Genomic DNA, 24,890 nt, shown 5'->3' with positions numbered 1-24,890 from the left:
GCTGGCCAGGATACAGAGACTGTGAGGAACAGCAGAGACACTGTGAAAGATGGATGGGGAGCAGGAGTCAGATTTAGGGTTTTTTGAAAAGGGGTGGCTAGAAGTGGGTCCACAACAGGGGGAGGCATGGCCGGAGTTGGGAGGGGAGGGGAGGTAGCGGTGGAGAAACAGGAGAGGGAAGGGAGGAGTCGGGGTGGGGTGATGGCAGGTCTCTGGCAGAGAAGTCAGATAGAGAGGAGTGTCAGGGAAGGGTTGCCTCTTGCAAAAGGCTAAAACAATCACACAAGTGGCATTATCAGTTATCCAAATGATTGATATAAGTTTAAAGTTCTTTAATACATATATCTGTAACTCATCGACCCTAAAAAGTGCAAGTTCTATGTGCAGGTGGGAATGATGATGCATTAATTAGGTCATTGGTTCTCAAACTATGTACCATCCAATCGTCCTTTTATCAAAGGAAATAAACCATGAGTGGAGAGTAAAGACACCACCAGGAAATGGATGGCAGTTTCCTTGTATTAGGGATGAGGAGAGGATAAGAGCAGTCTCCATCTGAGCAGCCAGGGAGAGGCATTTTTGTGTGCACTGAAGACTGATGTTCCAACCTAAAATTATCTCACTCACATTAGTTGAGGAGTAGACAAGACAGACTCAACAATGTGATTTGATGTTTTGTTTTGTTTTTTTTACACCTGAAAAATTGTGATCTCTTGAGTTTGACAAGGCTGTATAACAGTTTTTCATTGTGTCAAGGCATGTCTCAGTTCTTCCACCCTTTATCCGGGTACGGATTCCAGTCTAGACTTACCTCTGTTTTGCTCTTGCTCATTCAGGATTTCCTGTACCTGGGGAAAGATTTTTCTTCAAACATAAAATGTGTTTGTAAAGAAAGAGAGGTGGTTGCTCTGTTATTCCTACATGCTCCACTTTATTGATTACTGCTTCTAACGTTCTGTAACTTTGGTTTAGGTGGAGGATAGATTTAGAAAAACTAATCAGGGGTCCCCTGAAGCACAGTCCAAACAGACGGGCAAAGCGTTGGAGCCACCAGTGCCTTCAAGATCAGAGTCCTTTTCCAATGGAAACTCAGAGCCTGTTCAGCCTGCACTGCAAAGACCGATGGAACCCCAGGTAAAAGCAGAAAATCTTGGAAGGGGTGGAAGAAACCTAGAGGCCCCAGTTCACTTAACTTTAGGTTTGAAGATCTTGGCATATAAAAATACATATTTAAAGTGTATTACTACTTTTCAAAGTGACTTATTGAACGGATTTGCTCTCTGTATATATTCAGAGTCATGCCTGCTTATTTTAGTGATGATCATGTGGGTTTAATTGCTTTTTACTTCTGAGCAGAGACAGCCTACCCAAGAGAGCTAGTTGCATTCTGTCCCTTGGTGTGCACCAGCAGAATGGTTGGCTTCATTCCAGTCAAAGTTAACAGTGAGGTTGCACAGGTCATAATGTGGGCCAAACAGCCTTTAATTACTGGAAATGATGTGCAAGAACGAAATAACCAAGCTTGACTTTTACATCCCTGTAGGAAAACTAACTAGATGCAAGAACAGATGTTTGTCTTGATTGTTCTGTTTCCTAATGAATCTCTAAATTTTGGGAGCCTGTATTTTACAGAGTTTAGAGTATAAATGTACAAATAGATACAGGCTTAAATTTACAAAAAGTCTATATATAAAATTTAAATACATTAAATTTATATTTATACTTGGCATGCAACTTATGTATCCATGCAGAAGATAAAATGTTGCCTTTTTTCTTTTGATAAGTCTATACATAATTAATGACAGTGATGACTAAAACTGTCCCTGCTTACCTTGTTGTGACTAACTATTGCAAATATTTGGAGCAACTGCAAAATCTGATCAGAAGGGAGAGTGGGAGGAATCATGAAAAAATTTCATCCTCAACTCAGATTTTCCTGGCTGTCAGGGAGACTTCTAGCAGCATTTGATAATCTTGGGTTTGTGTGTGTTACTTTAACCTTAATCATGTCAACTATTTCTGTAGTCCTGCCTCGGACTTGTACTCAGATGAATGTGTCTCTTGCACAGCTGTGTGTAATAAAACAATTCAATAATACACTTATAAAACCGAATAGAGACACTCTTATAAAGCTAAGATTAAATGCTAATTGTTGATTAATGAGTGGGTGAAAACAATGTATCCTAGAGTTATGATCTTATCTGGAAAGGGTTTTCCTCCTAATCTGTTTCAGAAAGCCTTTTTCAAACAAATGGCTTACTGAGCTCGCAATTGAAAAGGGAATAGGGTGGAGCATCAATTTGAGGCTTACAAATAGAACTGCTAATGGACTTTAACTATGGAGTTGCTGCTGTGCATCCATTGTGTGTGTGTTTGTATGTACAGTATGATATATGGTTTTTGTATAATATGCATTATAAATAATATGTAACAGTGTATAATATACATATAACACACATAATATATAAATATATATTATGTATGTAATATATATAGAAAAATACTGCAGTGACTGTAAAGGAATAAAGGCTTTTGTTTTATGATCGTCCTTCAAAAGTTTTGTGTTGGCTAGTAAATTTAAGACTTTAGTTATAATATAAATCAGAATATATTTAGGTTTGCATATTTGGCAGTATTCCTAACTTATGGATTTCTTCACTTTGATATCTGCTTTCAATTTGTCCATCCAACAGGTGCTGCTATCTAAGACCTGATCAGAGTCCAGTGAAGCCAGAGGAAAAGCTCCTGTTGATTTCATTGGGCTCTGGATCAGGCCCATAGTGCAGATCTTATGTTTGTTTATTTTCTGGTTACTAGTGTATGTGTATTTGGAGAGCGTACCTCACCAAAATGCATACATGCTGTGTTCTAAGTCTGTTACGTTCTCTGGGCACCTTCCTTGCTTTTTGATTCCACCTCACGCTTACCTTATGCCATAACCAATTTGTCTCTCCCCACCCACTCGCCTTTATTCTGTTAAAAAAGCCAGTTGTACAGAGCGCATTGAATGTTTTATGTTTTGTTTTCTTGTAAGGTACAGTGGTCCCATCTGGCATCTCTCAAGAACAATGTTTCCCCTGTCTCGCGATCCCATTCCTTCAGTGACCCTTCTCCCAAATTTGCACATCACCATCTTCGTTCTCAGGACCCATATCCACCTTCACGCAGTGAAGTGCTAAATCAGAGTTCTGACTCTAAGTCGGAGGTACCTGATCCCACTCAAAAGGCTTGGGCTAGATCAGACAGTGACGAGGTGCCTCCAAGGGTAAGGAGTAGAAAGACAGAAATGTGCTGCTTTTTTTTTTTCCTTTTTTAATTTGAAGAGCGTGATCGTTTACGCACTGGAAAAGCTGGGTCCACAGAATAGTGCCGTTATTGGGGAACATATTTTTGAAGGGAGTTTATACTGTAGATATCTAGTCAATTGTCCTATGATAACATGTTAAAAAAAATGAATTACAAAATCTCTGATGAAAATGACAAATATTTACACACTGTAGCTCTTGCAGAAAAGAGATTTATTATGCAAAGTTAAATAATCATTACAATATTCAGGAAAGAATTTAAAATTTCCCTGGCATGATAGCTTAAAGTTTATTTTCTTCTATTTCTGGTTGGAAAACCAAGCTGTAAACCATGAACTTATTTAAAGTTTAGATGGAACTGAACAAAAAAGAAACATTCAATATTTTTTCCTTTCTGCTTGGGATTTGCTTCTTCTGAACATGTTCTTGCTTCCCACCAGTCTCTGTCTCCTGCTGATCCATTACCAGGCATTCATTTGGTTCCTTTGAGTTTTATTTTCCTAATCCTCATGCTATTTCAGAAAATTGCTTTGTGTGTCCCTTGCTTCAGTCAAAATGCCATATTCTTTTAAAATGTCTCCGTAGTCTGGGGGCAAGGGGCGTGTATGTTTGTGTGGTAGCTATTTAGGTATGTTAGTCTAAACTTTCAGTTCTTTTCAGTATCCAAACAGCAGCCCCGCTAAAGATTCTTCATTTTTTCTTTTGTTTTGTTTTTTCATTTTGTTCAGTTATACTGACTTTGGCTTAGAATAGTGTTGTTCAAAATGTATTTGCTGTGGCAGGAGAGTCTTAATTTTTCCCCTTTCTCCCTTTATTAATTTTTACTGTTTCTCTTTTCACCCAAGGTACCTGTGAGAACAACGTCCAGGTCTCCCGTCCTATCACGTCGAGATTCTCCACTGCAGGGCAGTGGGCAGCAAAATAATCAAGCAGGGCAAAGAAACTCCACGAGGTTCGTAAGCCTGGATCTCCCTATCTCTCCTGTTTTGTAAGGAAAGTTAATTGGAAGCCAGAGAAAGGATCAGTGGCATTATCTCTCAGATGAGAAGGAAGGAGGAAGTGGACCCATTCTCTCTTAGCAGTTAATGTTGAGTTTCTTTGGCACTAAATAGTTCAACAAACCTTAATGAATTTTCTTCTTGCCTGTGCCTCTTTGAAGGGGCTGTTTGAGTAAGTCTTGCAATATTTTCAGAGTAGTCTTAACATTTAGAAAAAAGGGCCCAGGCAGGCAAGTGCTTGCTATCAGGTATTGTACGTATTGCTGCAAATGGTCCCCTTGTGTTGCAGCGGAAGCTTTTCCCAGGAGCAAGCATGATGCCCAGTAGTAAGTATCTACGGGATCTAGTCCTAAGGGAACCCAGAGGCTTTTCAGCTCTCAAATGTTGTAGTGTTGTATAGCCAGTCCTCAAACAAAAAGCAGCACAAAAAGCAATTAAGCATTGTTTTAATTTCTTTTTTGTGAGTGAAAGTTTGGTTCCTCAGGTATTAAGATGGCTAGTGTGGCTGCTGTGTAGGATGTGAATTGCTGAGAAAGTCCTAAGCACAAGGATTAGTACACTCCTTCTGATCAGTCATTAACGAAATATTGATGAGTAACCAAGCTTGATTTTAAGTTTAAAGTGCGATATCTGAAAGTAAAGTTGACAAATGCACTTTTCTTGAGATAGCAATATAGAGCCTCGTCTGCTATGGGAGAGGGTGGAGAAACTCGTGCCGAGACCTGGCAGCGGCAGTTCCTCGGGCTCAAGTAACTCCAGCTCACAGCCAGGGTCCCATCCTGGATCTCAGAGTGGCTCTGGTGAACGGTTCCGAATGAGATGTAAGTTCTCTTCTCCCCGTGCCCCCCCACCCTTTTTTTTTTTAGGATTTCTAGATTAATCTGTAATGTTTGCATTGTGCAACAGCTAATAATAATAGTAATACGAATGAAGGACAATGAATCTTCACTTAAAAGGAATTTTTAATGTAAAGTATCAGGCTGGGACGTTTTGATCCTCTGTATGTGCCATCCCTTTTCATAGCCCTTGTTTTGAGGGGGTTGTATGTGTAGAAATCTTCAATAATAGGTTTTAGCCTCTTTCTCCAATTCAAACTCAATTACAGTTTTATTCATCAATGTGAGTCCATTCCTTTTCATATACGATCTTTGAACTAACTTCCTTCATATGTATGAGCATCTCGGATACTCTTTGATCATTCATTGCACATCAGCTCTCTCCATGAGTACAAGGATAGACACTTTTTTCCGGAGCCAGATTCATTAGCATTTTAATTATTTTCACATTTGGGTTTCTTTTTTCCTAACGTCAAGATGTCATGTTTCCTTTTGACTCGAGAGCAAATCCTCGATAGTGTTTTCTTAATATTAGAGAGGGTGTCAATGAAAACCTACAAAAATTATATCTGAAAAGCAGTTCCAATCCCCCTCTGTAAACATACAGCAAAAATAGAAAAGGTTCACTATAGCTTTTTGAATTGAGCAGGACACTGCTGCTATGTGGTGTGAGAGCATATTCAGCTGTACGGTGTAAGACACTCTATAGAGGTAGCTAAGGGAAAGGAGCTTGGAATGAAATAGTCTGTGGAAACCCCAGAATGCTCAATGTTGCATGCTATTAACTCCCTAGTATAGATGGGCAAAGCTGCTGTAAGTCATGTTCCTCTTTCCATGTTTTCAGTCACTGGTAAGCTGCAGTGCAAATCACAACTGCTTGTGGTTTTTCCTGTCAGCACGAGAGGTTTGCTCTGGTGGAGGTAAACTTGTGGCTGGCCCCCTAAGGCTGAAATACCCAGTGTAGACAAGGCCTTGTGTTTCTTTTGCTGCAGAAACAAAAAATTCCTAACTTAACAATGACCCCCCTTTTTTTGTGTGTTTTTTTTTGGGGGGGGGTCTTGATGCATGTAGCATCATCCAAATCTGAAGGTTCACCGTCTCAACGTCATGAAAATGCAGTAAAAAAACCTGAAGAGAAGAAGGAAGTCTTCAGACCCAACAAGCCTGCTGTAAGCTAAACCTAACTGTTCTGGTTATCTGATTTTTCACTTGATGTTAGATAGGTTCATTACAAATACTTACGTGGTGAACCTAAACATTGTGAGTGAATTAGAGATTCAGTTTGGCAGTTGCATACTATGAAGTGTTAAGCATTTAAATGCATTTTATTTGCTTCTTGAATTTTTGTGTTTTTTCATTTTCCTCCTTTCAAACCTCTCCTACCATCCTGTGTACTTTTCATGTGGCTGGACCAATGATGATTCATATGACCCAACCATACTATTGCTGTGCTGAATGGTGCAGGGAGAAGTGGTAAGTGCTTAGCTATTACAATCGAATGTTAACTGCAAAAAAAAATATATATATATATATATGCTGTATTATCATTACATTTTGCGCCTTTGGTAACCAAGAGGTCAGAGTAGATGATTCCAATGGTTCCATCTGAATCAAAATCTATGAATCTGATGTTTGTTCTAATATTGCCATCGCACTCAAATGCCCCAATCAAATGAAGTCCTTTAAAGGAAGATGGTGGCTCCCATCCCATCAGTTTATAAACTATGTGAAATATTTTATACGAACAGTGTTCAGCCGAACAGACAGCTCAGTAAATTTAGGCTGTCTTACAACTTTGCTGCCCAAATTTCTGTGCACTGTAGCCTGTCAATATGCAGAACAGTTGGGGAGGGAAAATGATGGACTCCTTAAAACAATGTATTATAGCGTGTTCATTGCTCTAGCAGTTCTGATGGGAGCAAGAGGGGGCAAAGACCTACATAGTCTTAAATTTCTAGGGTTTTTTTTTTTAAATTTGCCAGTAAAGCATAAAGAAATCAGTAAACCAATTAAAAAAAACTCTGTTGCTGGGAACGATGGAAGTGCAGCAACAAACTGAACAAACTCATTCCCCGTGGCTGTGTTGCTGATACATTGCCTCTCCTCCTCTCCAATCTGCAACCTCACTGTTGCATTTCATATTCTTTTTTTCCCCTTTGTCTCATTCTCATTAGGATTTAACTGCCTTGGCAAAGGAATTGCGAGCTGTAGAGGATGTGCGACCTCCACACAAGGTGACAGACTATTCATCATCCAGTGAAGAGTCGGGGACGACAGACGAGGAGGATGACGATATGGAACAAGAAGGAGCAGATGAATCTACGTCTGGGCCGGAGGATGCCAGAGCTGTGTTAGTTGTTCTCTGTTTTTTTCTGTTTTGTGTGGCTATGGGGAAAAGACCTCAACGTATGTTTCGTTCATTAGCCCTCTTTTACTAAGACAGTATTCAGGAGTCCATCAAAAGTACTTAACAGTCAGTTAATGCTCACGTTTCTGAAACACATAGGGTAACATCTTCAAAAATGTTCCTTTTTCAAAAGTGACTTTAGCATTTTGTCTAAGTGCCTTTGAAAGTCAACGAGCAAGTGCCTAAATAACTTTTTAAAATAGGACTTAAGCTCCTAAGTCACTTTGGCACCATTTGAAAATTTGATCCTTTAAATCTTAATGTTTGTCTTGTGTTACTAGAAGCCAAATTATGATATTGTGTGTCGTTCCCTTCCCTCATTTGTATTTTATAAATGGTGAAGAATTGTGTTTAGCTATTTTATGATTTATTTGCTTCTTGAAGAAGCTCTTCCTTGATGATTTATGTCAATATTCCACTTTGGATGCTGCTGTAAATGATCTATGACATGCACTTCATACGAATACATGAAGAAAGAGCTAAAAAAGAAATACTATGGGGTTATTTTATCCAAATTATTTCTTGCTTGATGGATAGATCAACTCTGAACCTGAGCAATGGTGAAACAGAGTCAGTGAAAACCATGATTGTCCACGATGATGTGGAGAGTGAACCTGCCATGACACCTTCCAAGGAGGGTACTTTAATCGTCCGACAGGTATTGTATTTCCTTCCGTGCACAGTGCTGTTCCTTTACTGTGATCATTAACCCGCTTGTTCATTCACCCATACTGTTTCTACATTATATTTGTTGTCCACGTTATCAAGACACAGATGCAGCATATTTTGGATGTGCAGACACTTGATGCATGCAGAGAAAAGAGTAGCCTCCATCCCTTGCTGCTACTGTTTTGCATGCCTTGCAATGACATCCATTATAGCACCATGCAGAGCACCTCAAAGTCTGTGTCAAAAAAAGTGATAGAACAGCTGCAGGTGTGTGAAGAAAGCACTCAGCACAGAAGAACTTAACCTGGTTTTATGTTAAAACCAGATGCTGGATCTCGGAATTAGAAGGGGGTGGGGGGAAAGTGCTCAGTTCTTTTAACTACTTTAAGCCTAAAGTCAGGAACAAACGAACAAAAAAGCCAGGTAGCAAACAATTGGTGCCGGGGGCTGGGAGGGAACGTTACAAGGTGCAGGGCAGTGACTGTGGATGAATCTAGGTTTGTTGTTTGGTTTCTTTCTATTTTGAAATGTTGTATCTTTATGATTGTGAAGATGATGCTTCCTTGTGTATTAAACTAGCTCATCTGTTAATGAGTCTGTCAGCTCCTAGGACTTCCGCAGTAATCACATTCTTGAGTTTTGCAACTGAATGTAATTTTTTTAGTTGAACCCTACGGTTTGCTAATTAAGATTTCATGGTGACTGTATAAATAGCTAGATTAGGGAATTCACCAGATTTCAAGTTCTTATCAGAACATGACTCAAGCTAGAATTAAATAAAATGATGGGAAACAACAAATACAGAGAGCTTTTCCATGTAGCCATAGTAGAAGCAGCATAGACTTACTGGCACAATTATTCTTCTGGTAAAGGAGCTGGCCTTGCAAGTGAATCAGATTAAGTGAGAGGCTCAATTCTGCTTGCCAGAGGTGCAGTATTTACTGAGTTCTGGAAGCTCAGCACACTTCTAACCCAGGCATCAAGGCATAGAATATCGGTACATTTAAAAAAAAAAAAAGAGAGAGAAAGAACGAGAGAGTAGATACAGCTGATAGGGATGAAAGCCTTAAGCAGCACTTGAGCAAGACAAGTGTGCCTGTTTTTTCTACAGAGTACAGTTGACACAAAGCGTGCCAGCCATCATGAGAGCAATGGCTTTGCCGGTCGCATTCACCTCTTGCCAGATCTCTTACAGCAAAGCCATTCCTCCTCCACTTCTTCCACCTCCTCCTCCCCATCCTCCAGCCAGCCGACACCCATCATGTCCCCACAGACACCCCAGGACAAGCTAACTACTAATGAGGTATGTCTTGCACCACAGCTGGCTGCTTTCTTAGGGTTATTCCAGTATTGCCTAATAGCTAGTTTGCAGAGGAACTCTAGCCAATCTTCCCCTGCTTTTTTCTGTCACTTTTCTCCCTCCCCCAAAATAACACATTTCAGTTCTGTGTGAAAAGCCCTTAACTCTAGATCAGTTTTACCCCAAACTTGCTAGTTTACTATTTTTGCTTTCTACAGTGAGTCATTAATTGCATGGCTTTTGTTTAAATTAAACTTGATTACCATATATTCAGACAAGTTTTTTTTGTTTTGTTTTGTTTGAAATTTCTGTATTTTGGGAACAGGCTAGTTGCAAGGAATCTGCCGGGGTTTTAAAAAATAATTAAATCAAACCTGGTAATTTTGTCTTGATGTTACCATAAAAAAGGAGCAAATAACTAGGCATGTGCAAGTAACTCACTTGTGCAAACTACCAGCACAGGATAGGAAGCTGATTCCAGCCTCTCTGAAGGATTTTACTCTTTGAAATTGCCACATGGGGTTGGTGAGCATTTGAGGAAAGCTAGGTTGTTTGGGGTATTAGCTGTTTGGAATAGTGTACTGCAGGAGATCTTCAGGTTTTTAAGGTCTAGCTGTGCTATGAAAAATGACTCCTGCTTATTCTCCAAGTCTGCTCTCTATCTCTAGTTGGAGTCCTATCTGAGGACTTCACTGTTCCAGAATTTTACTCCTGTTATCTTTTCTGGCTCTGCAGTGCTAAGAGGGACTATGTTTCATTCTTCTAAACCAACAACAGAATTGTTCATTAAGTACCAGTTATATAGTCAATCCTTGTACTTTTGCGACTCTTTGAAGGTGATGGGGATGCACTGGTGTGAATGAATTTGTCCTGCACATCCTGTAACGCTGGTGGCGAGGAATGAGAAGGAAAGCACCCAGCATGACTTTCAGTTTCCAGGTTGAACAGGCAGGCCTGGCATTTAGAGAAAACATCTTTAGACTTGTAAACAAGTATGCTGTAGAGTCAACTAGCCACTATAAATGTGCAACAACATGCTGCTGCTTCTCAGAATAGAAGTGAACTTTAAACACACAGGTGCTTTGACATCGGTGCCAGGCTGAGGTATTCTCTGTACAGTTACCAAAGAATCTGAGTTAATGGTGATGCACAATTTTCACAATAGGATGAAAAATGCTTGTGAAACGTATTGAACCATGTGACGGCAAGCATTCATCTTGTCACAGAAGTTCAGTCTGTGTAATGCTTGTCATTCTTCATTTTCAGCTGTGCTTCACTAGTCTTTAACTTTGTAAAAATATACTCTGACAGGTTACATAGACCAGTTCAGTGATTCAAGGATATACCTGTTCATTACTTTGCTCTAAGCAACAAATAAGCAGGGTTCAATCAATTTAGCTCAAACTGAGTTTTGATAAGGAGACTATGGCAGTTGTTTGTGGTGGCATTGAAGTTATTAGTAATGTGGTTGAAAATATTTTGCTTTGCAGAAAAGTTCAGTATGATTAAGCCCAATACAGTGGATGCTCACTAGAACGCGGGATTTGGGATCCATGCATGGGGACCGCCTTAAAATGAATTGCAATTAAAGTAATTAAATTTGGGATCCATGACCACGTTATATGCGAATTCGCGCTATATAGACGCGCATTCTAGCGAGGGTCCGGTGTAATTGTATTTGGTGAGGAAGGTGGAGGTTTAGAGGGGACAGAGGCTTTAGGCTGGTTAACAGTGAGGAAGCTCCTCCAATCTTGTTTGCAAAGGCATAAAACAAGCTGAGCAGAGACACATTCCTTTTGTCCACAGTAATTTTTACATGTACAGAGAAAAACACTCGTACTTTTTGATTGTTTTTTATTTGTGCCATTTTGCTTTAATGTGCAATGTTATCACTATAACACTTAACTCACTAAACTGGCAAGGATTTTTCAGTCATTCCATCTCCACTTTTAACAGTTCATTGTTTCACTTGTCTTTCTACCTTTTTTGTGTTTAGAATACAAAACTAAATAAAGCACCAGTGCTTTTATCAACTACATATTCATAGCTTCATATCACTGTTTACTGAACCTTTCACACTAATGAGCCCCTTGTTTGATACAGGTGTAATATTTGCTATGTGAAATGATGGTGGAAGAAACTGCTGGAGCTTTCTGGCAAGAGGTTCAGTTTTAAAAAACAAAAGTAGAGAATTAACATGAAGTACTAGACATTGAAATTTCATTAATCATAGAAGTGAATGCCTGATCCCAGATTATTTAGATTTTGTTGCTCAAACTAAGAGATCAAATTCCATAACATATTAAACAAGCTCATTTCAGGAGATGCGTAACAAATAGAAGTATGTAGGGGGCAATTCACAAATAGAAAATTAAAATATGGAACGAAGTAGTGCTAGCTTCTAATAACTTCATAAGTACCGTACATATTTTAACCGGTGATAAGGAGACGTTCCCTTACTTTTTTGCCTGTTGTAGTGACCATTCCTCAAACATCTCCTTTAAAATCTGAGATTATAGGAGTAAAGAACACACTGACTACATGTAGTGGTAATGTGTGAAATGTGCATCTATGGTGCCTGCCATATGTATATAGGAAGTATAGAAGGTTGGGGGTGGGTGGGAAAGGGCTTCAGAAAAGCAGTAAAATTCTGTAGTGACTTAGAAATGTTCATTGTTATCGTCACTTTTTGTTGTCATTTATATTAATAAAGTTGAAATTTACATTGCAGACTCAGTCCGCTAGTAACACACTCCAGAAACACAAATCTTCCTCCTCCTTTACACCTTTTATAGACCCCAGATTACTACAGATTTCTCCATCTAGTGGGACAACTGTGACTTCTGTGGGTAAGTAATGTAGATGCAAGAAGACAGCCGAAAAAAAAAAAGGGGGTTCAGTGACTTGAGTTGCTCTTTAAAGTAGTTTAGAATGTTTCCATCATGCTTGTTACTTGATTTGCACGGGATTGCATAGTTTATTTCCTTTTTCCATTTACATTTCTTTCAAAAAAAAAGACTTGCTTAATATTGTCAGTTACTGATCTTGGTTATTTAATAGAAAGTATATGGTAAATATTTGGCACTTAGAAGATAGTATTTCATTTACTTCTTTTTTTTTTTTTTCCCCAGTGGGATTTTCTAGTGAAGCCATGAGGTCAGAGGCAATAAGGCAAGATCCCACCAGGAAAGGATCAGTTGTCAATGTGAATCCTACTAATACACGACCACAAAGTGACACCCCAGAGATTCGCAAATACAAGAAGAGATTCAATTCTGAGATTTTGTGTGCTGCCTTATGGGGTAATGTATATCTGCATCCCTCCCTTCCCTCCTCTCCTTCCCTTATTTCCTTGTTTTTCTTTGTCATTTACTCAGAGAGAGTTCATAAAATCAATCAAAGTGCATGAAGAGTGAGAGGGATTTGTAGTGCACCAATTATCCAGTGTCGAAATAAGCCATAGATTACAACACAAGGAGGGATGGAAAGTTCTCTTACAACTTCTTGGTGTATATGAAAATACAGCAGTATAAGCTTAATGACCTAGAAATGGGGTCTAGACTGTTCATAAATTCATTTAAGGAGCAAGGACAAATAAGTATCTGATATTTTGGAATATCTACATAGTAATCAAAGCTCAGTCTGATGTCATCACAGTGAGATCTGGTTACTATTGTGCTTATGATGTGGCTATTCTGAGGTCTGGCTTGATGGCAAGTTCTGACTGGTATAGTCTCAGAACTGAATAATAATCATTCAGAATTTTGTCAGCCAATTGGGATGTTCTTGTCAACTTTTTAAACCTCTTTTTAGTATATGTCTGCAGCTTTTGTGGGCATTTTGTGTCAGTACAAGGTTGTTAGGTTAATAATACATTCATATTTGATTTTGCTTCTCAGAATTCTTGCTGACAAATCAAAGGGCTTGATTAGAACACATTTCATGTTATAACTTCTATATTAGTGATCTCACATCAGTTTAGCTGGAATCACATAATTACCTGGGGAGAATAGGGCAAGTAACTAGGAAACTTCTTCTCTTTGAGACTATGGGCCACATTCTCTTCCAAGCTCTGCTCCGTGCATTTGGGATTAGGCTCATGGGGTGCCAATGTGCCATTTACAGTTATGGCTCTTAGTTATCTTATGCCAGAGAAGGATTGGTCCGATGCCCATTTCCTACCTTGATATGCCTCCTACACCCAGGATGGTTTTGTAGAGGAGTCATTTCCACTGGCTTTACAGCAGCAGAAAAATTGCCTGTGCCATGAGAATTCAACACTGGCCACACGCATTGCCAGAATCCTGCCCTTTTGATACTGATATCTGTTTTAACGGTTTAAAACAAAAACACTAAACAGTTGTAAATGTTGAAAAAGCTGGAGGAGAAAGAGTTGGTCCTTCACCAAAGTCACATGATTAGTAGATTAAGCATGGGGCTGCTGTAATAGTTTCATTTACATAGCACTTTACCAGTTATGGTGTGTAGGCAGTGATAAGCTGCCAAAATCTTAACAACCGGGGAGGGGCCGCCCCGGCCAGGACTCCCCCGGGACTCCTGCCCCATCTAACCCCCCACGTTCCTTGACGCTGCCCCCGGGACCCCTGCCCTATCCATCTCCTTCCCCTGTCCCCTGACTGCCCCCAGAACCGGGCAGGAGGCTCTTGTGGGCCACTGTACTGGGTGCCCACCCTGCCCCTAAGAGCCAGAGGGACCTGCCAGGGGGCGAGGTGGGGAGTCCCAGAGGTGCTTACCTGGGGCGGCTCCCAGGAAGCATCCGGCAGGTCCCTCTGGCTCCTAGGGGCAGGGGAGCGTAGCTGGGGGGGAGCAGCTGCTCCCCCCACTGATCACATCAAAAATGGTGCCTTAGGCGCCGACTTCCTGGGTGCTCCGGGGCTGGAGCACCCATGGGGAAAATTTGGGGGGTGCAGAGCCCCCACCAGCAGCTTCCCGTTCCACGCCTGGCCCCAACTCACCTCCGCTCCGCATTCCTGGGCCTGAGCGGGAAGCCGCCACCTGCTTCTCTGCCCTCCCAGGCTTCCTGCGGGAACACTAATTTGTGGGAAGCTGGGGGGGGAGGGGGAGGAAGAGGAGAAGCAGAGCGGGGCGGTACTTCAGGGGAGGAGGCGGAGCGGAGGTGAGCCTGCTTCTCAGCCCTCCCAGGCTTCCTGCGCGAACAGCTGATTCGCGGGAAGCCGGGGGAGGGAGGGGCGGAGAAGGAGAGTGGGGCAGCGCGTTCAGGAGAGGAGGCGGAGTGGAGGTGAGCTGGGGCCAGGCGCAGGGCAGGGAGCTGCCGGTGGGTGCTCTGCACCCATCAAATTTTCCCGGTGGGTGCTCCAGAGCTGGAGCACCCACGGAGTCGGCGCTTAAGGCGCCACTTTTGACCGGTTGTTAAATTTAGAAGCCCTTTTAGAACTGGTTGTCCCTTGCTAGTTCTAGCAAACCGTTGTGAACTGGTTCCAGCTCACCACTCTGTGTAGATAAATATTGTTCGCTATTTTTACAGGGGGTGCTCAGAGAAGTAAAGTGACTTGCTCAAAGTTTTTTATATATATAAATATATAAAAGCTAGGCTCAAAATCTAGGTCTCTTGGTTCTATACTTGCCCCACTAAATCACAGTTGTCCACAAGCAAGTCTCTTAGCCTTCATATGACCATTTCTCCATCTGTGAAATAGTGGGCAATGATATTTACTATACAGGAGGTCTGAAAACATGTGTGATTTAAGATGCTGGAAGGTAGATATGTTGTTCTCCTTCTGTGTATGAGGAAATTGGTTCAGCAAAGCTGTCTTACTGCAATTTTTCAAACCTGGGTGTCTGAATTTAGTGAAAGTCCTGCAGATACTCAGAACACTTGAAAATTAAGACAATTAGGTGCCTAAAAATGGGTTTAGGTGTGATCGTTTGTGGTAGTTGATCTAAACAACTTGCCTGGAAAGCACAATCGTCCAGATAGACATAAAAACAACGAGGAGTCCGGTGGCACCTTAAAGACTAACAGATTTATTTGGGCATAAGCTTTCGTGGGTAAAAACCCCACTTCTTCACATGCATGGAGTGAAAATTACAGATGCAGGCATAAATATACTGATACATGAAGAGAAGGGCTAGATAGACATAAGAGACCTGGATTCTAATCTTGGCTCTGACACCACCTAGCTTCATCTGTTTCACTTTACATCTCTAGACTAGTTTTGCTATCTATAAAGCAAGGATAATTATATTTACCTTCTTCATGATTACATGTTTATAAAGTGTTATATTCAAAAATAGGAGTATGGCCAGTTATCATCAAATGTGTGTTGCAGGGAAGAGGGGAGGGATGGGAGTAGGAATGGGGGTTGAAGCAATTCCTGCCCAGTATTCATTCTATGAAGCTATGTGTGTTTGGGGAGCTGTTGCCATTCCAACACCTCTTCATCAATCAGCTTTATCAAAGTTCACCAGTGTCAGTTTTTGCCCAAATGTGGGCTTAATATTTTTACATGCTTTTGTGTAAATAATTTTCAGTCCAAATTTATAACTTTGTGCAAATGGAAGATGTCAGAGTGAGAGGCGGGTAAAGAGAGAAGGGAGAATGAAATCACACTAAATAAATTGGGAACAAGTGTCAAACTTCCATGCCAAACCAAATTGCTCTGCCAGTAGGGGCTGGCCCATCACTCATGTTTAGCACTTTCACGTTTCTTTGATCTACATATTTCATTCTTCTGTTGATTTAAAATAAAATCCTGGAGGTATTTTACAGCTATAACAAAACACTTCCCTGCTAAACATTTAGCCCAAATTAATTCTGGTGTACGCAGGCACATCTTTATTCTCAATGGATTTGTGCCTACTTACCCCTGCTGGGAGTTTGGTCCTTGCGATACTAAGTATGATAGCTCCTGTAAAGAGAGAGGGTTTTTTTATTTCCTTTACTAATTGTAATGAAATAATGTTTAAGGCTGTAATTTTTATAAGATTCTCCCAGGAAGTTATCTAAATAGTTAAGTTCAGTGCTAATAACATAGAATATCAGAGAAGTAGATGCCCAGTCCTGCAGTATCTGCTCTACTAATTAGTGCTAATTAGTGCTATCCCTGTGCTATTGCTACAGTATGATTAGGTACTTGTCCTCACAGCGTAGAGATAATGATCTTTGAGATGTAGGGAAGAATGCACCTTTTGAAATTACAAGACAGTAATCAATAAAAGCAAGGAGCCTGCTGATTTAAGGCTGTCATAGCATCCTAAAATGTTGCCCTGTTGTGTTTAGATAATGCCATAAATGTAGTTTGCAAGGCTGCCCACTGTTTAATTTCTGTGTAGCTGAATCAGATCTGATCAGAATCAGATTAGTAGTGCCCAGTTTAGGATACAAGGCCAAATTAGTCCCTGGTGTAATTTTATCACCCGTACACTTAAACCAGGGATTAATCTGGCCTACTGTGACAACTTCTAACTCACAAGAACCATAATTGTATAGCTTTGTTAATTTACCTGTGTTATTTCAACCTGTTTTATTGCATTTAAAAACAATAGCTTTATGTTGTGATCTCTAATAAATGTTTGAGGAGGTCTAATCAAGCGAGTCACAAAATTGGTTTGACTCTCATCCCTAGTGCTGTATTTCAACTGTCCTTTTGCTCTCTTCACATAATTTGTGGTAATGGCTGTCTGTTATGGTGGCAAGCATTGAAAAATTGAATAGACATCTACTAACCAGATGAGTGTGGTGTATGTGAAGGGGGAACTATTGAGATCAAGGACAATTCCCCATTGAAAACCCCCTTTGTAATAAAGTCTTATAGAACTAGATAGCGATGAAACCAATAAGGTTCTATAAAAATGAAATAGGATTCTATAAAAAATTATTCTAAAACCCTATAGTATTTAATAGTGATATATCCGTAGGTTTTTAAAACCACTCTATAGAATTCAGTCGCAGAAAGATCATTCTATTAAGTTTTATAGAATGGTTTTAAGCTGTCTTTCTCTATTAAATTCTGCATGACTTTTTTCATAAGGGCCAGACCCTTGTTATCTTCAGCTCTTGGGAAATGGAGGATGGACCCTGCTCTGGAAGGCTTCTTCTTGCATATCAGCCTCTTGCTAGTGTATGTGTGATAAATTTGATGTTCCACCTACCTATCCCAGTGAGCATGGGGGGGTCTCTGCTACTCCACCGCTCTGCCAGGTGTGCAGATGGAATCAGTGTTGGGTTTGAATACCTAAAGTAATGCAAGTTGTTCTGTAAAGCATGACTTAGTCAAAATACCAGGAAAACATGCATTATAATTTGGGTGTTTTTGTTTTGTTTTTTTAACCTAGGAGTGAATTTGTTAGTGGGAACTGAGAGTGGTCTGATGCTGCTAGACAGAAGTGGCCAGGGGAAGGTTTATCCTCTAATAAATCGAAGACGGTTCCAGCAGATGGATGTACTCGAAGGCCTGAATGTCTTGGTGACAATATCTGGTAATGTCCATTTTTCAATATGTTATTTCTCTGAAATCTGGACCTCATTGAAGTCCATGGGAGTTTTTGCCATTGACATCTGTGGGGCCAGGATTTTTCAGTCTTCATGTTTTCACTTTTTTTAATGCTAAGAACCAACTTTTGCACAAAACACCCCAAACTGCATGCCTTGAAGGAAATTTTTTTCACAAGTTTGGAGGATAACATGATGAAATATTTATTTGTATTGTGTTTGGGAGAGGATGAGTGCAGGAAGTTAGAAGTCCTCTTTTGAGTCTATGTCACTAGAATAGAAAATACATTGCAGAGTACAGCTGTAGGGCAGCATGGAAGGACGGGGAGGAAGGGCAGCATAGATGGGCATGGTTAAGTTACTGATACAATGGAGTAGATGGATGTCGCATCTGGATGTGTCTTTACTTAGTGAGACTGTTGCCTGTTGAGCTAACAGTGAGAGATATGGCCATTCTTTAAATAGTTCACGCTTTAACGTGTCCTGATGAATAATGGTTTCTTACTAAAGCTGGGAATTCCAGACACTTTGGGCTCCAAGGCACTATTTAAAAGGGCTACTTCACTTATTACACAATTTAACTGAGTTTACTGCAAATGGTTCTTACAGATCTGTTTTTTAGCAGTCTACCTTTCTCCTGCATTTTACCTTTTGCCATGCTCTATTGTATGAAACCCCAGGTCATTTAGGGCTTCACACAGTGGTCACTATGTTGCACTCCAGAGGCACTCAGAACCGGTGGCAGCAGGGATAGGACTCTGATCCTTCTGCTCCAAGAACATAGACCCCTAACACTGGAGCTAAAGGAGACTCTCCATTCTGTATTAACTATATAGGTTCTACAATATACAATGGAGCAGTTTCTGATGCCATTGACTAGAAGATAGTGGTACTCATAGACCCTAGCCAGCTCAGTGCAGTATGAGAGTGTACATGTTTGTTATCTAAAGTACCATCTTTGTGCCAGTGTAGTAAAGCCTGTCTCTGCATTTCCATTTAAACACACCTGTAATATTTTCATCGGCTGTAACTCATTTAAATTTCACTTATGGCTGATGACTGAATTACAAAAAAAAAATTAAACCAGGAACTTTAAAAATCCTATACCTGTATAATGTACAATATTTCATGATAGCTTCTAATGTGCTCCCTGGGTATCTATTTGAATGGCACCATTAGATCGTCTGACGCAGTGTATAGTACAATAGACTTGTAAACAAAGAGACCACCTAACCCAGCTTGTGTAATGTCCATTAGTTAATGTATCCCACGTTGGTGACGAGAATCTGTGGCTAAATCTCATGTGAAATTCTTTTAGCTTTGTTTACAGTTGCGTGAGTCACGATTCAAACACCCTGACACGTCCTGTTTGTTTCCTTCAAGAATATTGCTTCCTCTATTCAGACACGTTACATTAACCCTGAAGAAATTGCTTGAGCTGAAGCTGGCTTATGCCTTAAGCACTGTTCTCTATCCTGGGTTTTACAGGAGGTCACCAGAGTACAGTGAGGAGGGAGGGTTTCTACCCACAGAGGCTGCATCTACATTTGGAGCTAGGGGTTGATGCCCAGCTTGAGTAGACGTACTCGCGCTAACTCTCATTGAGCTAAAATTCTAAAAATAGGAGTGTAGCTACAGTATCTCGGGTAGCAGCAATGGCAGCATGGGCTGGCCACCCTGAGTACATACCATGGGGTCCAGATGGGTTTGTACTCAAGGTAGCTAGCCCATGCCACTGCTGCCCATGCTACCACAGCTACCCTACTGTATTTAGCATGGGATCTCGATGAGAGCTAGCAGAGATTGCGGCCCATGAGATGACTTTGTGGGGGAAGCCCACTGCCCTTTTCCTCCCAGGTCTCCTTCCTGCTATGCTCTATGTCCCATTCTTCCACCCCCTCCTCCCACTCCATCACCAGTTCCTGGCCTGAGCTTTTCCTTGGGTATCTTTTGATTCCCTATTAGAATCATAGAATATCAGGGTTGGAAGGGACCTCAGGAGGTCATCTAGTCCAACCCCCTGCTCAAAGCAGGACCAATCCCCAATTAAATCATCCCAGCCAGGGCTTTCTCAAGCCTGACCTTAAAAACTTCTAAGGAAGGAGATTCCACCACCTCCCTAGGTAATGCATTCCAGTGTTTCACCACCCTCCTAGTGAAAAAGTTTTTCTCAATATCCAACCTAAACCTCCCCCACTGCAACTTGAGACCATTACTCCTTGTCCTGTCCTCTTCTACCACTGAGAATAGTCTAGAACCATCCTCTCTGGAACCACCTCTCAGGTAGTTGAAAGCAGCTATCAAATCCCCCTCATTCTTCTCTTTTGCAGACTAAACAATCCCAGTTCCCTCAGCCTCTCCTCATAAGTCATGTGTTCCAGTCCCCTAATCATTTTTGTTGCCCTTCGCTGGACTCTCTCCAATTTATCCACATCCTTCTTGTAGTGTGGGGCCCAAAACTGGACACAGTACTCCAGATGAGGCCTCACCAATGTCGAATGGAGGGGGACGATCACGTCCCTCGATCTGCTCGCTATGCCCCTACTTATACATCCCAAAATGCCATTGGCCTTCTTGGCAACAAGGGCACACTGCTGACTCATATCCAGCTTCTCGTCCACTGTAACCCCTAGGTCCTTTTCCGCAGAACTGCTGCCTAGCCATTCGGTCCCTAGTCAGTAGCTGTGCATTGGGTTCTTCCGTCCTAAGTGCAGGACCCTGCACTTATCCTTATTGAACCTCATCAGATTTCTTTTGGCCCAATCCTCCAATTTGTCTAGGTCCCTCTGTATCCTATCCCTGCCCTCCAGCGTATCTACCACTCCTCCCAGTGGTAAGATGTTCTCTTTGCTTACATCACTCAGAGCAAATGGAAATGTTGACTTTTAACCAAACGTCTCCCAAGAGTTGGCTTAATGGGCGTAGTCATGTAATTGTCTCTTTGGGGTTTGGTTTGGGTTTGTTTAAAGAAACTTCACTTTAAGCAATGTAAGTATATAAGTAACTGGGTCCACAATATATTTAAACACCTTTTTCAGGAAATAAATGTTTGAATGTATGTGATGGTAAAGTTTGAAAAGCATCTCCACCATGTTTGAATGAAATGTCTTGCTTGAGGATTTTAGGAGGAAAATTTAATAAAATTACATTAACATAAAATGTAATTTTATTTTTAGTTTTCAAAACTAAATCTTAGCTGATGTGTTTACTACTTTCATGAAAAGCTGAAAAATGAATTGCTTAGATGCTTTTATTTTGTTTTTGTGACACTCAAAAGAGTTTGAAGCAAGTTAACAAAAGCAAGTTGCAGGTCCTTAACCTGTTAGAAGCCAAAGATGTATTAGATGCTCAGATACTATAGTGATGAACATTGTAGAAATGGCTGAAAAGAAAAGTAAATAATTCAGCAGTAATAAAAGCAATTGCTTGTCCTTACAGAGCACATTCCTAGGGATTTTACAAACGTTAATGAACAGTTACAGCACCCCAGGGAGATAGGCTAGAATCACAAATAAGTGGAGCTAGTTGAAATTTTCCTGTATTACAAATAAGGAAAATGTTGCATATTAAGTGATTTGAGTTTAATCTTGCAGAAAGCCTGTGACAGAGCCAGAAATAGACATCAAATCTCCTGACTTCCAGTTGTACAGTTCAACTGCTATTCCATGGTGGTTCTCACAAGAAATGATGTTTTTATTCAAGAGCCAAAATAGAGTTTTTGCTTGTCTCAGCATTAACAATTGGCAAAACCACCAGATTTTTAGAACAATTTACAGCTCTAAACCTAAAAGACTCTTCTTAGTTTTCTCTTTATCCTTGGTGAATGCTCCGCTTCTGTGAATGTTTAATAGGGAATATGCCAGTTATAAATGAGTCTGTGACTACAGTGTCAGATCAGTTTACTTTGTTTAGCAGTTGTGTAAATACATGCATAGCCACATTTATGTAACTAACCTTATATGTCAGAATGGATGCATTCTGGAAGGCAGAGGATTTCCTGCCTGTCATGTGATTCTTTTTGTTTCTAGACCACAAAGATTTTTTTTTTTGAGAAACTCCCTGTGCTTGCTTATCTTGTGGCCAGACATGAATAAAGAATCACATACTGGGGAAAATCCATCTGTATCACTTGTTACTGGTCTTCATTTGGTGAATTTTAATAAATGATGGGGAAAGAAAACCAAACCATGTGCTCTGGGAATTGGCATGTTTTTACTGGTTTTCTTTAGGAGACTGTTGAATGTTACCCACTTTTGCCAGATTCCATTTAATCCTCTGAGACATCTTGCAGCCTGGGGGTTCAGGCTGTTACAGTGGTTTTAAACCACTGTCCTGTTGCACTGTCCTGGTCTGGGCTGCTCCTGGGACTGGAGAGGACTCCAGTGTGACTTAGACAGGTCCCCAGGGCTGTCTAAGTTACGGCAGCCTCCCTGGGCTGCCCAATGAGCTATGACGCTACCCAGGATCTCTGCAGTACCTTGGCTCCAGTATCTACTCCAGGGCTTGTGAAAGGATTCTCTACAGGCAGCCTCCTGGCTGTGTTCACAGTGCCTGTGCCAGAGAGAATCTTCCCTTGGTCAGATTTGGGGCCCCTAGGGCTACTTTACACCACTCTAGCCCTTTTACTTGGTGTCCAGGGTCTGGCGCAGAGGTGAGGAGGCCACACCCTTAATATTTAAAGAGCCAAGCTTAGTAAAGCCTGCCATTAAGTATTCCCTCTCCTCTCCCCCAAAATAGTTAATCCCCAGTGTATTCTAACCCAATTGAAGCATCTGTCCTTTACTCAATTAGTTCAAATAGATGTGAAAAAGTAATACATATTATGAGCCATATGCTCAAGTGGCTGTTCACAGTCAACACTATTAATGTAGCAATTTGGGACCTTTTGCTGATTCATTTATACATACATACATTTATATGACTCCACTTTTTAATGGGATTTAGAGAGAATTTCATCCTGGCCTTGGATCTCTAATGCCAACTTTCTGCTTGATGGATTTTTAATGATGAGAAATCCCTGAAAGGTAGATATTGTAACTGAACTATTTGCTGCAACTCTAACCAGTAAACTTCAAACAGGGACACCGTATTGTGCATACATATGAAGTGGCAGGTGAAGGTTGCATCAGCAAACTTAATTCTGGCATTTCTTAACTCCTGAATGCTTAATTTTGCATCCTTAATAATAGTTTTGTAACATAGGGTTTTAAAATTTAATTTATATTTATGTAGTGTAACGACTCATAATGTACTTAACACTTCTCAAGCACAGAGGGCACAGATCCTGTGCCAAAGAGCTGTGTTGTCGGGATGGTCTGTACCAAAAACCTGAATGGTACGTGACCTCCTTCTGTAGACCCTGCTGTACTGTAGCCAGAAGAATCATTCAGTCATCTAGTCTGACCTCCTAGGTATCACAGGCCATTAACTTTCATCCAATTATTGCTATATTGACCCCAATAACTTATCTCTGACTAATTTGTGTTTGACTAAATTTACGTTTGTGATCAATACTGAGTGTACAAGATTATAGCACCACCAGCACTATTCCAGAATCCCTCCAAACATTATTTCATAATAACCTCATGATACTATTGCATGAACATAAAATGACAAACTTAAAGAAATAGTTCTGGGGGGTTTTGTTTTTGATGTTAAAACCACCCCACTTTTTAATAGTAAGATTGTAATTCCACAATAGCAAGCACCAATCCTTTGTGTGTGGAGACTGAAAACAGCTCTGATATAGAGCAGCTCTTATTTGTGTGACACCAGAAAAGAGAGTGGAGAGAAAGAGTTTTGTGGTTGAAAATCATTTACACACGTATCAGAAAATGGCCATCACTATTGGGACCAGGTCTGAAAGGAGGTAAAAGCAAAGCAGGCTATGAAATTAACATCTATGTTAAGAGTTTCAGTACCAAGTGACCAGCACTTTTCGATCACTCTAATCATCTATGACCGTGAAATGCTTAGCAGGATCACTTCGCTTTCACAGCAGTTTCTCATCTCATGATGGTCTTTTGGTTATCTCTTTGTTGTGATTAGCATGAAATTCTTGTTAAAACAAATGTTGCATTTTGTGGCTAGGTAAGAAGAACAAGTTGCGAGTTTACTACTTGTCCTGGTTAAGAAATAAAATCCTACATAATGATCCTGAAGTAGAAAAGAAACAGGGTTGGACAACTGTGGGCGACTTGGAAGGCTGTGTGCACTATAAAGTTGGTAAGTAGCAAATGAATTGTGACAATCTGTCAGGATAAAATTAGGTAACAGAGGAATCTTACTAACATAGTTGCTGTTTATATTAACTGATTCCTCTTAACTTTTGTTTTGCCATGTTCTTCTTCTAGTGATGGTCCCTATCTGTATTCCACATGTGGGAAACACATGCACCCCATGTGTCTGAGTCGGGAATTTCTTGCAAGCAATGTCAATTGAAGAGCACATGTGCCGTAGCTCTCCCCATGCTCCCAACTGAGGGCATAAAGCGTGGTGCAAGCTGATGCCTCTCCAGTTCCTTCCTACTGCGCATGGTCTGAGTTGAAATCTTCAGTGTCCTCAGATCCTTTATACTGCGTCATTCCTATAAAAAACTGTATTTAGTTAGGTTTTTTAGTAGTTTTTATAGCGTGGTATAGCATATATAGTAAACATTTTTTTCTCTGTCTCAAGATTTCCCCCCCAAGAGGTCTGGGATTCTGCCCAGGGTCCTGGCATTCAAAAACTGTTTCCTGCCCTCGCTCCTTTTTTGTGAGCAATGAACATCAAGGCTGCGTTTTGTTCCAGTGTGAGGCTTTCATTTCTGCCAAGTTCAGCATCTGCCGCTCTTTTCTCCAGAACTTGTGAGGGTCGGGACCTGAGACTCAAAAAACACCTCATGGAGAAGACAATGAAACCCC

At 40.7% G+C, this 24,890-nt stretch overlaps 1 protein-coding gene across 4 annotated transcripts in view; it reads left to right on the top strand.

Moving 5' to 3' along the window:
• The window catches only part of MAP4K4 (mitogen-activated protein kinase kinase kinase kinase 4), a 242,746-nt gene that overhangs the window by 197,752 nt on the left and 20,104 nt on the right, over positions 1 to 24,890 (top strand). Inside the window, exons 16-28 of one of the 4 annotated variants that reach the window (XM_048857604.2) lie at positions 973 to 1,134; positions 3,035 to 3,265; positions 4,151 to 4,257; positions 4,973 to 5,124; positions 6,211 to 6,308; positions 6,604 to 6,612; positions 7,314 to 7,489; positions 8,084 to 8,204; positions 9,327 to 9,518; positions 12,247 to 12,364; positions 12,647 to 12,817; positions 17,832 to 17,975; positions 24,079 to 24,213. In XM_048857604.2, the coding sequence (XP_048713561.1) occupies positions 973 to 1,134; positions 3,035 to 3,265; positions 4,151 to 4,257; positions 4,973 to 5,124; positions 6,211 to 6,308; positions 6,604 to 6,612; positions 7,314 to 7,489; positions 8,084 to 8,204; positions 9,327 to 9,518; positions 12,247 to 12,364; positions 12,647 to 12,817; positions 17,832 to 17,975; positions 24,079 to 24,213 (1,816 nt within the window). The remainder of the gene's footprint in view (positions 1 to 972; positions 1,135 to 3,034; positions 3,266 to 4,150; positions 4,258 to 4,972; positions 5,125 to 6,210; positions 6,309 to 6,603; positions 6,613 to 7,313; positions 7,490 to 8,083; positions 8,205 to 9,326; positions 9,519 to 12,246; positions 12,365 to 12,646; positions 12,818 to 17,831; positions 17,976 to 24,078; positions 24,214 to 24,890) is intronic. The other 3 variants (XM_048857623.2, XM_048857614.2, XM_048857632.2) reach the window with 3 other exon arrangements.

This window comes from Caretta caretta, chromosome 1, assembly GCF_965140235.1.
Source record: "Caretta caretta isolate rCarCar2 chromosome 1, rCarCar1.hap1, whole genome shotgun sequence".
In the NCBI taxonomy this organism is placed as follows: Eukaryota; Metazoa; Chordata; order Testudines; family Cheloniidae; genus Caretta; species Caretta caretta.
This window is presented reverse-complemented; position numbering and strand designations above follow the sequence as displayed.